At 35.5% G+C, this 13,012-nt stretch overlaps 1 protein-coding gene and 1 non-coding gene across 9 annotated transcripts in view; both read left to right on the top strand.

The window, feature by feature from the left end:
• The window catches only part of RC3H2 (ring finger and CCCH-type domains 2), a 45,365-nt gene that overhangs the window by 15,629 nt on the left and 16,724 nt on the right, over positions 1 to 13,012 (top strand). For all 8 annotated transcript variants that reach the window (XM_077144140.1, XM_077144139.1, XM_077144133.1 and 5 more), the window contains 5 exons: positions 4,259 to 4,434; positions 8,525 to 8,725; positions 9,198 to 9,330; positions 9,446 to 9,564; positions 11,105 to 11,217. In XM_077144140.1, the coding sequence (XP_077000255.1) occupies positions 4,259 to 4,434; positions 8,525 to 8,725; positions 9,198 to 9,330; positions 9,446 to 9,564; positions 11,105 to 11,217 (742 nt within the window). The remainder of the gene's footprint in view (positions 1 to 4,258; positions 4,435 to 8,524; positions 8,726 to 9,197; positions 9,331 to 9,445; positions 9,565 to 11,104; positions 11,218 to 13,012) is intronic.
• LOC143675387 (small nucleolar RNA SNORD90) lies at positions 9,003 to 9,113 on the top strand. Its single transcript, XR_013171612.1, has one exon. It is a non-coding gene; the product is annotated as a small nucleolar RNA SNORD90 (small nucleolar RNA).

The following is a 13,012-nucleotide window of genomic DNA, read 5'->3' as shown; positions in this document are numbered from 1 at the left end:
GCACGTGGCTCCCCGGTCTGACTGGGAACGTTGGATAGCGGGGCCCTCCTGTCACGCTTGGCGTCTCGGGCCAGCTGGGCAATTTGGACCGGCACTCCCCCAAGCCGCTGCGGCCGGCGACCCCCGCCTCCACACGCAGTTTCCCAGGCCGACTGCGAGATTCGGATTGGCGAGTTAAAGGAGCCACAGCATCTTTTACTGGTGGGCCCCGCAGACAGACGAGCGCCACCTACTGGGCAGGAAAAGAAAAACAGCCCAGAGATTTCACAGAAAAAGCTTTCAACCAGCTGGGTCCCACACCCAGGGAAATCTGATCAAATGCCCAGACACCAGCAGAAAATAATGGATGACGCTCGGAAAATTGAAGATATGGCCCAGTCAAAGGAACAAACCAAAAGTTCAAATGAGATACAGGAGCTGAGACAACTAATGCTGAATATACGAACAGAAATGGAAAAACTCTTCAAAAACCAAATCAATAAATTGAGGAAGGACATGAAGAAGACATGGGCTGAACAAAAAGAAGAAATAGAAAATCTGAAAAAACAAATCACAGAACTTATGGGAGTGAAGGACAAAGAAGAAAAAATGGAAAAAACAATGGATACCTACAATGGTAGATCTAAAGAGACAGAAGCTACAATTAGTGAACTGGAGGATGGAACATCTGAATTCCAAAAAGAAACAGAAACTATAGGGAAAAGAATGGAAAAACTTGAGCAGGGGATCAGGGAACTGAATGACAATATGAAGCGCACAAATATACGTGTTGTGGGTGTCCCAGAAGGAGAAGAGAAGGGAAAAGGAGGAGAAAAACTAATGGAAGAAATTATCACTGAAAATTTCCCAATTCTTATGAAAGACCTAAATTTACAGATCCAAGAAGTGCAGCGCACCCCAAAGAGAATAGACCCAAATAGGCGTTCTCCAAGACATTTACTAGTTAGAATGTCAGAGGTCAAAGAGAAAGAGAGGATCTTGAAAGCAGCAAGAGAAAAACAATCTGTCACATACAAGGGAAACCCAATAAGACTATGTGTAGATTTCTCAGCAGAAACCATGGAAGCTAGAAGACAGTGGGATGATATATTTAAATTACTAAAAGAGAAAAACTGCCAACCAAGACTCCTATATCCAGCAAAATTGTCCTTCAAAAATCAAGGAGAAATTAAAACATTTATAGACAAAAAGTCACTGAGAGAATTTGTGACCAAGAGACCAGCTCTGCAAGAAATACTAAAGGGAGCACTAGAGTCAGATACGAAAAGACAGAAGAGAGAGGTATGGAGTAAAGTGTAGAAAGAAGGAAAATCAGATATGATATATATAATACAAAAGCCAAAATGGTAGAGGAAAATATTATCCAAACAGTAATAACACTAAAAGTTAATGGACTGAATTTCCCAATCAAAAGACATAGAATGGCAGAATGGATTACGACCCAGCAATACCACTGCTAGGTATCTACTCAAAGGACTTAAGGGCAAAGACACAGATGGGCATTTGCACACCAGTGTTTATAGCAGCATTATCTACAATTGCAAAGAGATGGAAACAGCCAAAATGTCCATCAACAGACGAGTGGCTAAACAAACTGTGGCGTATACCTACAATGGAATATTATGCAGCTTTAAGACAGACTAAACTTATGAAGCATGTAATAACATGGATGGACCTAGAGAACATTATGCTGAGTGAGTCTAGCCCAAAACTAAAGGACAAATACTGTATGGTCCCACTGATGTGAACCGACATTCGAGAATCAGCTTGGAATATATCATTGGTAACAGAGACCAGCAGGAGTTAGAAACAGGGTAAGATAATGGGTAATTGGAGCTGAAGGGATACAGACTGTGCAACAGGACTAGATACAAAAACTCAAAAATGGACAGCACAATAATACCTAAGTGTAATGTAACTATGTTGGAACACTGAATGAAGCTGTACCTGAAATATGGTTTTTTGTTTGTTTGTTTGTTTGTATCTCTTGTTTTTGTTTTTTTCTTTTTCCTTTATATATATATATTTTTTATTAGTATTATTATTTTAATTCTCTTCTCTATATTAACATTCTATATCTTTTTCTGTTTTGCTAGTTCTTTTCCTAAATCGACGCAAATGTACTAAGAAATGATGATCATACATCTATGTGATGATACTAAGAATTACTGAGTGCATGTGTAGAATGGAATGATTTCTAAATGTTGTGTTAATTTCTTTTCTTTTTTTTGATTAATAAAAAAAATTTTTTAAAAATGCAAGTATAAAATCAAAGAATTTAAGTATAAACCATACAGATCTTAAATTGGCAATGTCAGAACTCACTTATTTTTCTCTTTCTAAAAATGCCTCTTTCCTAGGTCTGTCACCTGAGAAGTCCTAGAAGCAAAGAATAACTGTAGCCTCCAAAATATGGTCATTAATGAATAGTATTTACGCTAAAAAGAAGGACTTTTTTGACAAATGCCTTATTCCAGTTCTAGGGTTACTATGAGCCGGGGAAGTCGTGTGTTAGACAGCAAAAAAGCTATCAGAACTACTGGAGTTTGTCAAAAAGGCAAGAAAGTAAATTCCCATTGGCCCTAAATGGGACAATTTGAGCATGAATTACTAACTAATAAGTTGAAACATAGAAAATATAAAAATACACATGAGTTCAGTAGTGCAGAAAACATTGATTGGTTATTTTTGGTGATTACTGTGGCACCAACAGGTAATTCTGAAAATTGAAATGGCAAGGACGGGGAGAAATCAAGTAGTTTTTTTTTCTTGACTTTCCTATGCAAGCTGTTTAAGGGATGGTTCCTCTTTTAAAGACAGAATTCCAGCTAATAAATTAAGAAAAAAGTGACAGAAAATCACAATTGTGCAACCCCAAATAGATTAAGGGTGTAGGGAAGCATTATTAGTAGCTATTAAAACCATTAGGTAAAAGGTTGATGGGGGAATTTATAATGACTAAATAAGGTCTTGACTCACTGACCAATCTTAATATTATTCAAAATGAGAGAGAGAGAGAGAGAGAGAGATCTTAGGTATCTACTGATGTGATAACGTGGAATAAGGTGTATGTTTGGCAAAGAACAAAACATTCTGAATCTAATAAATTTTACAGGAAATAAGAAGGATAGATGAATATATTTAAAAACACTAGATGCAGAATTAGCCAAATCCAGAATGCAAAATTCTTCAGAAAAATGACATTGTTTTTCAACAAATAAATGGATTTTGTTTGAAAAGGGAGGACAGAAGGTGGTGGGGAGCTAGTATAATTATATATAGATTTTTAAACTTTGACAATTCAACCAAAAGCAATGTGTGAACTTTAATTATCAATTAAAACAAGCCAGCTCTAAGATGACATTATGAAAAAACAGGAAAATGGAACATAGACTGGATATTAGATGGTATTAAGGGATTACTATTACTTTTGTTAGGTGTGATAATGGTGTATATTAGCAAACCACAAAAAGTCCTTACCTGTTGAAAGTGCATATTGAGCTAAGAGTGAATTAACATATACCTGGGATTTACTTCAAAATACTCCAGCCAAGACAAACTAAAAAAGAGGATGAAAGGGTATATGAAATTGGCAATAGTTGCTTTATGGGTTTGTGTTATCTCTACTTTTGTGTAGAGAGAAAATTTAGCTAAGTTAAATTTTAACATAACTTTAAAAACCCTCATCTATATATAATTCAAGAATGTTGCCTTTGAATGTCTCCTCATGGTTATTTGCTTTTACCTAAGAATCACTAGACCAGGTATCAGATATCTTTGTTGCTATGACTAGACAAACAGCCCAATCATAAAATGACCAAACTCTTAAATAGACATTCTCTAAAGAAGATATACAAATGGCCCATAAGCACATGATAAAATTCTCAGTGTCAGTAAGGAAATGCAAATCAAAACTGTAAGATACCAGTTCACACTCAAAAGGATGGCTATTATTAAAAAAAAAAAAAATTAGTATTAGCAAAGATGTGGAGAAATTGGGAGGGACTCTTGTACATTGCTGGTGAGAATGTAAAAGGGTTCAGCTGCTGTAGTAGACAATTTTTTGGCTCCTCAAAGAGTTAAACATAGAGTTACTTGTATGACCCAGCAATTCTACTCCCAGATATATACCAAAAGGAGTTGAAAACAGGGATTTCAGCAGGTACGTGTTTACCAGTGTTCATAGCAGCATTGTTCACCATTGCCAAAAGGTTCCTCATGTATCATGAATTCATGTTCTGTACTTTAATATTTATAGCTATGCAAGAAGAAGCCTTGAAGCTGGTGTTACTGGCATTAGAAGATGGTTCTGCTCTCTCAAGGAAAGTTCTGGTACTTTTTGTTGTGCAAAGACTAGAACCAAGATTTCCTCAGGCATCAAAAACAAGTATTGGGCATGTGGTACAGCTACTATACCGAGCTTCTTGTTTTAAGGTAAGTATTAAGAAACTTGCTTTAAATTAAATGCTAGGAATCAGATTACTCACCTGTATTTCAGACAGAGTCTTTCTAGGATAGGTGTTACACTATCTGGAGGGCTCAGAAATGCAGAATGCTTACTAGAATTGAGAGGTAACATTTCACCTCTGCATTGATTGTATTTGTGAAATTGCCTTTGGTAATAAGAGCATATATATGAAGGTGTCAGTAACATGGAGCAGAACTTAAAGAAATAGTTTGGTAAACTTGACGCTTACAAGAGTAAAGTGAACTAAGGAAGCCTAATTCATTTGCATTCCATCTTAAAAGGGATAAGAAACCATACTGAAAACTTCATAGAAGTTGATTATCCTTGTTAACTTCCTCATTATTTTTGTTAGCTCTTTCCCTTTAGTGATTCAAATTAAAGCCCTTAATCTGAACTTGGCATTTCTGTTTTAGGGACAACAAGAAAGTGAAAAGTTGAAGAGATTGCTGCACTTTGCATTTAGGTCTTGTTTTTTTTGTGTGTGAAAAGAGCGAGGAGGAACTCCAAGATATTTAGAAGTATGGTTTCATTGTCTAAATCTAGTGGGTGGCAACAGGTACTGAGAGAAGTGGAAAGCCTTAAAACAGGCTGAATCCTTGAAGTTACTGCGTATTACAAGAGTAAAGGTTTCTGGCTATGACTTGTGAAAGGCCTAAGGACTTGGAAATAGAAAGTAAAAATCTAAGTTTGAAACCAAAGTTTGTTTAAGTTATTTTGTTGGTTTTATGGTCCCAAAAGTGAAATTAGTACATACGAATAGAAAAAGTTTTTTTCGGAGACTATTCAATTTGAGATAATGGGTAATTGATGATGGAAGTATGTTCAAATGAGTTCACTTAACTCAGCTAATGAGGCTTAGACACCATCTCTGCTGTTATTGTCATAGTGCTTGATTTCATGTTTAGGCCAACAGTTGAAATGACTCTCTTATTTCCTCAAGCATAATGTTTTTGGCTCAGCTCCCAAGTGGCAGAGATCATTTGTCATCCTGAAGAAACTGACTAGGTTCTCACACTGTCTGTTTCTGGATGGTTTTTCTTCATAGGTTTTATATTGATTTGCACTTTATTGTTATTCTGGATCTGTAATGGCTACTAATATCTGATATTTGAATAATACTAGTTTAGGAAGTTATTTCAATTTTATGCTCTCATTTCATCCTCACAGCCCTGTAGTTTAAAATGTTAAAGCATAGTCTATAGAAGTGTAAAAGAATATCATACTTACTTTAATTGCCAAAAGATCTCACTTGGGTGGCATTTACTTTAGTAAACTCACCATTGTCCAAGGTCTCGTCCTCAGCTTTATAGGCTTGGAGACCTGAATTTTGTGGGTACATACAAAAGAATTCTTTCCTCAAGAACAAACTCACCCTAACCAAGGTCACATACACCAGATTATCAGATTAATTAATTTGTAATGAGACGTACAATTCTTAAATATTCTGAGTTCTTATATTGGCAGATGTTTTTCGGTAAAAGGCTATCAAATGTTTACTTGCTGAGCATAGAATCAGAAGAAGGAAAGTTAATGATTCTAATGTTTAGTGTACCTACTTCTTAATTGAATGGCACACATCAGAATCTCCTATGAGCTTTTGAAAGTATCTATTTTCCTGGGCCCCACCCATCTCTAGGGGTTCTGATTCATTGTATCTGGAATAAGACTTTAGCTTTCATATATGCTTTGTTTTTCATACATGCTTTGTTTTTTTCATATAGGCTTTTCCATAGCCTCCAAATCTAGGAATTCTGGTTCAGTTGACCTGAGATTGCATTTTTCAAAGCTTCACAGATGATTTTTAAAAAACGTTTTGTATTGTTAAATATAACAAATATACAAAGATAAGAAAGAAAAAACATTGATTTTCAAAGTATATTTCAACAAGTGGTTACAGAACAGATTTCAGAGTTTGTTAGGGTTGCCATTCCACTATTTCAGATTTTTCCTTCCATGTGCTCCAAAACACTGGAAGCTAGAAGAAAAATATTTTTCTTCTTGTGAAAAAATAACAAAAAAAACATAAATTTAAACTGCATCACAGCAATTAGTTGTAGAACAGATTTCAGAGTTTGGTATGGGTTACAATTTGAAAATTTTAGGTTTACCTCTAGCTGCTCTAAGATACTGGAGACTAAAAGAAATATCAATATAATGATTCAGCAATCATATTCATTTGTTAAGCCCTACCTTTTCTGTATAACTCCACCATCAACTTTGATCTTTCTCCCTCTTTTTAGGGGTAATTGGGCTATGTGCATTCTAATTTTTTCATGTGGGAAGGAGCTGTAGATAATATGGGGTAAGGGGATGAAACTAGTTGATGTTCTGGAGATGCTGGCTCCTCTACTTTTCAGGATTTATCTTCACAGATGATTTTTTTTTTTTTTTGCATAGGCAGGCACCAGGAATTGAACCCAGGTCTCTGGCATGGCAGGCTAGAACTCTGCCTGCTTAGCCACCCTTCACAGATGGTTTTGATTCATATTATTAGAACTTTAATAATATCAGGCTCAGTTAGTCACCTACATTCATCCTTACTCAAATAAGGAGACACTAACGCTACCGATGGGGAATTCTGTACCCTGGGTGGTTCTTGGATGAGTGTTACTATCCTCTGGTTCTTTGGATTTGTTTTTTTCTGTTCTTTAGTTGATAATTTTTCCTTTTGTTTCCTCAGTCAGTGTTTAAGTAATACAGTGGAATATAGATTCTTTTTTATTTCAAGTTATAAAGTTAATCACATTCTACTTTTTATCATACCTAAGATTATATTATTCAGCATTTTGGGCACCCAAAACTTTCTATAATGAATTTATAGATCCCCAAGGAGATTTAATTACATCCATGGTAAAGTGATATTATTTTTTAACTCTCAGACGTTAACTTCATTTTCCTATGTTCACATTCATGAGGGCTTTCATGCCACACAGCTATAGTAAGGTAGTCTGGGAATATTTTCATTTTACAAGTGAGGAAACTATTTTTCAAATATTTTGAATGACTTGACTGATCTAAGTTTTAGAGCCTAGACTAGTCCTTGGTGTTCTGAATCCTAACCGAGTTTCAGATTTCTTTGTGGCCATTAAGTTTTTTTTTTACATGGGCAGGCACTGACCATTAAGTTTTAATAGTTCAGGAATAAATGTGTATCATCTGTTGTGGAAATTAACTAGCCATATACCTAAATGTTTGGGTAATTAAGTAACTTTACTGGGACACTGGGACATGTGAAACTCTGACTTTGAATTTGATTTTTCTTTTTTTTTTAATATCACTTGAGTCAAGTATAGATTAAGGCTGTATAAATACCCTAGTGATAATTTCTGTGGTGGCAGAAAATTTCTTAATCACCCTGCGGTCAACTGGTAGTTGACTGGATTTCTTGCTTATTTTTATCTCTCAGTCTATCCTCTGCTGGCAAACTAATGCTTTTTAAACATATTAATGGATCATGCCACTCCCCTGCTTAAAGATCCTCAATGGCTCCCCATTCCCTTCAGGATGATGTCCAATTTCCTTACCATAGTATATAAGATCCTCTGTGATTCTTCTCCAGCCTACATCTTAGCCTTTAACTCTATGTGTTCTGCTCTTTCATGTTTTTATTTCATGCACTTACCACCCTTTAGAATTCTATTCCTCACCCTTCTCTGCCTGGGGAACTCCTGTTTATTCTTCTAAATTCAGATTTTTTAGCTTTCAATTGGGGAAAGCCTTTTCTGCTATCAGCCCCCTTCTTCACCAGTCAGATTCAATTGCCTTTCCTTTGTGTTGCCATAGAGCCTTTTAATAAATAGCAACTTTATGCTGTAATTTTCTGTTTACAAATCTGTTTTCTCTACCACTACTGAGCTCATTAAAAGCAGTGGATTGTGTATTTGGTTATGTAAATTCCAAAAAGATTTTCTGTGAGACCATTATTGTATCTTCTTTGTGTGGTATCTGATATTTTGTAGGTATGCCCCCTCCCCACCAAATAAATGAATGAATTGGTTGGAGTGAAAAGAACAAGCCAATTCTGATGGGTTTTCCCCTTCCATTCTGTTTCTTAAGGTCACCAAAAGGGATGAAGATTCTTCCCTGATGCAGTTGAAAGAGGAATTTCGGAGTTATGAAGCATTACGTAGAGAGCATGATGCCCAGATTGTTCATATTGCTATGGAAGCAGGACTTCGTATTTCACCTGAGCAGTGGTCCTCACTTCTGTATGGTGACTTGGCACATAAATCACACATGCAATCTATCATTGATAAGGTTTGTGAAATTAAGAGGTATTGATGTTATATTGAAGAGAATGGAATTTTTTAAAGAACTGAAGAGGCAACCAATAGGAGAGCCCTGCATTTTAAAATACCAGATTTTTAAAAATTATCTTGTCTTTTTTTTTTTCTATTTTATTTTATTTTTTAACTTTCAAAATCAACTAGCTGAGGCAACAGGGAAGCAAAAACAAGATATTAGCAAAAGAAGCCAGGCTTATAGAGTCTCGGGTTTATCTGCATTCTGACCCCACAGAACTAATAAAGCTTATAAATAAGTTTTCCAAGTGTCTAGTGATGAATTTCATAGGGCAGATTCTGAGGTGAGAATTTCGCTCATCATTGATAGTCCTACTGTGGAAGCTGAAGACACTTGAAAACCTACTATGTTAATCTAAATGAAAGCATTTGAATACAGATGTGCCATAAGAACCAGGGTAAAAGCCATTCTCTCTTTTGTTTGTTAGCTCCAGTCTCCAGAATCATTTGCAAAGAGTGTCCAGGAATTGACAATTGTTTTACAACGAACAGGTGATCCAGCTAACTTAAATAGACTGAGACCTCATTTAGAGCTTCTTGCAAATATAGACCCTAACCCAGGTATGTGGGAAATGCTTAGTTGCTTATACTTTTTCTATCTTTGAGGTAAGTAGCACAAGAGAATTATTGTTAACAAAATTTCCCCTCATCCCTTCGTCTTGGCGCCTTATTTTAGATGCTGTTTCACCAACTTGGGAGCAGCTAGAAAATGCAATGGTAGCTGTTAAAACAGTAGTTCATGGTCTTGTGGACTTCATACAAAATTACAGTAGGAAAGGCCATGAGACACCTCAAGTAAGTACATTTATTGCACTTCTGACTGCTGTTGTCACTAATACAGTTTCATCCTGAACTTTAAACAAGCTGTTTGATTAGTGGACTCTTCATGTGATGCTCCTCCATCATAAGTTTTTATTATCTCTCTTCTTTTAGTGTACCTGAATAAGCATTTCATAGCACAGCAAGAGTTTGGAGAGTTTCTTGGATATGAATTCAGTCCACTGCATAATGTTATGAACCAAGTATAAATGATTCCTTCCAAACATTTTGTCTAATTTTTTTCTGATATGGGGAAATTGTCACATTTTTTCTCCATTGCTCTCACCCAACTGAATTTATAAATGTTTGGAATTTACGTTTTCAAGGTCAGAAGGACTTAATTTAAAATTTAACTCTTTATTATTTATTTATTTTTCCCCTTTATTTTTAATAATGTTCATTTATTAAGTTACTATGGAACAGTTACTATGTTCAGATATTTTACATTTATTATTTCTTAATACTTACCATCACTTACAAAGTGATTGCTGCTCTCAAACTGAAGTTTAAAGAGGTTAGATAACATATCTGAGGTCATGCTTGGCAGTATGTGAGAAAGTTGGGATCAAAACTACTCCAAAATCTGATCTTTCTACTCATCTATTTTCATTATTTATAAGGTATAATACTCAAATATTAACTGAAAGATAAATGTTTCTGTCTTATTAGTGTCATAAAAATAGTGACCTTTTAGATTGCAAAAAGATATTGCTGCAAAATATAGTTTGCAACTGATTATAATTGGGTTTTTTTTTTGTATTCTGCTTCATTGTTTGTGTGAACTTAAACAGTTCTGAACACTGTATCCTAAAGTTGTCAAATGAATTGGTATTTAAAAATTTTTCACTCTGGGCGGGCCACGGTGGCTCGGCAGGTAAGAGTGCTTGCCTGCCATGCCCAAGGACCCGGGTTCGATTCCCGGTGCCTGCCCATGTAAAAAAAAAAAAAAAAAAATTTTCACTCTCAGTGAAAACCATATACTACTTTTCTTGGGAAATTTAAGTTGTCAAAACTTATAGCTTATCTTTTTTGTGCTTTTAAAAATTGGTGCACGAGTAGTTCAGTGGTAGAATTCCCACCTGCTGTGCCAGGATACCTGGATTTGAGTCCCAGCCCGTGCACTCCAAAAAAAAAAAAAAATTCAAAAATGGTCCTGTGAAAATGGGATATTCACGTAGGAAAGAATGAAATGTGACCCCTACCACATAGCATACAAAAATAGTTAGATTTTGTTTTCAGAATTTTAAGACAGCAATAAACTGATTTATTTTCTTGGGCATTGTGTTGTCTAACAAGCAATAGTTGAGCCAGTTTCAGATATTCCTGAGAAGAAATTTCTGAAATACCACCTCTAGGTTATACTACATAGCTCACAACAGAAATACCATTTCAATGGATGGGCAGTTGTTTCAGTGTAAGGACTACTTATCTAAGTGAAAGAGTAAGTTCTGAAATTCCAAGAGTAACAACTGGAATCTTTACTGTAACACGCATCTGATGTTTTCCTTTTTTGTAGCCTCAGCCAAACAGCAAATACAAGACTAGCATGTGCAGAGATTTGCGACAGCAAGGGGGTTGTCCACGAGGAACAAATTGTACATTTGCCCATTCTCAGGAAGAACTTGAAAAGTAAGTTATGAGAATTTTCTTTAATATAGGTTTAATTTTTAGTTACTATTGTAGTGTCATATGCAGTCTTAAAGTTTGTGATGAATTTCAGAAATACAAGTCGTTTCACATTGTAGAGTTCTTTATATTGCAAAATGGTTTGCTTTGAAACTGTACTTATGTAGGAATAAGTTTAGCATAAGTGATTTAGAACCTCCATTTCCTATGACCCTCTGATACTTCAAGCCCTCTTGTATTAGCATTCTGGAGGGAAAAAAAAAGAATTTACTAGGATAACATGTTCACTTTCCAGAAGTGATTGAGTTGGAAACAAGCTTGGCATGTTCAGGAAATAAAAAGACCAGTGCATCTGAAGGATGGTGAATGAGAAGAACGAAAAAAGATAAGGTTGGAGAGGTAGGCAAGGGCCCAATCATATTGTTCTGGTGGGCTATGGAAATAAGGAATTTGGATTTTATTCTGGTTGCAACAGGAAGGCATTATAGGGTTTTATTCAAGTGGAATGGTGAGATTTCAGTTTTGTCTTAGAAATGTCACTCTGTCTTCTCCACGAATATAGGCCAATTAAGAAACTGCTGCTGTGGTCCAGATGAGCTTGGTCCTAGACTGTAGCAATGGAAATGATGAAAAGTGGTTGGATTTAAAATATATTTTGAAAGTAGAACTGACAGGACTGACAGATTGAATATGGGATATGAAGAATAGAGAGGAGTTAAGGTTTGGGGCCTACTTTATTGGGTGGTGTCTTTTGCTAAGATGGAAAATGGTTTCATATAGAAAATCAGTACTTTTCTTTTGGCCGTATGAAGTTTGAGTAAGTAAAGAATTGTGTTTAACCAAAATTAGAGTTTTTATCGGTTTAATTCAACAGGGGAAGTAGGCTAAGGTATTTTGCAGGAGATTGGTGGATAGTGGATTCTAAGCTGAATAAGGAATGGAGTGAGTGTTTACAGAAGCTCATGGATTTTTTTTTTTTTAAAAATAGGGGTACTTATCTTTTTCAGGAATGAGGTTCAGATTCTAAGTGATGAAAGTGTTCTTACCTGAGTAGGAAATGACTTTACCTACTCTGATGCTAGGACCCTGTGTATACGTGTCATTCACTTTATTTCCCTTGATTAAGATTTTACTTCTCATAACTGCTGTCTTTTGAATGGTGATTCTGTTAGGCTCACAATCAAAACTTTTATTTTTTGCTTGCTAGAATAGAATGTTTTTGGTAACTTAAGGACATCTGCAGTTTGTCCTTGAAGATGAAAAGCAGGATGCAGCTAAGCATTTTGTGTAAGAGTTTTTGAAGTCACGAATGAAGAGCAGGTTTCAGAGAGCATGTTGAAGAAAGTACAGGGATCTTTGGGCCCTTCCATACCTCCAAAATGTCTTTCTAAAATACAGGTCTACTCATGTCCCTCCTTAATTATAAAGCAATCATTGGTTCCTCAGTGCCCACAAGATGGCACTTGTAAACTGACTATAACCTGTTTTGTTGTTGTTTTAACTTCATTTTCTATCACTACACCTTCAGCCAGTCTGATGTGAAAAGACTTCAGTTTTATTTAGTGTATTTTGTGTGTATATATTTATATGTCTGTGTTTGAGACAGAGAGAAAGAGAAGAATTGAATAATGAAACTGTTGATAGATACTGAAGGACAACAATGGGGAAACAATTCTGAAAAATTGATAATAACTAATGCTATTAATATTTATTCATAAAAAATCAATAATAGATTATCTATTTATAATTATGACCTCAAATGTGTATAGTTTTATTTCTGTTCATGTAATATAATTGC

Source organism: Tamandua tetradactyla, chromosome 2, assembly GCF_023851605.1.
Source record: "Tamandua tetradactyla isolate mTamTet1 chromosome 2, mTamTet1.pri, whole genome shotgun sequence".
Lineage (NCBI taxonomy): Eukaryota > Metazoa > Chordata > Mammalia > Pilosa > Myrmecophagidae > Tamandua > Tamandua tetradactyla.
This window is presented reverse-complemented; position numbering and strand designations above follow the sequence as displayed.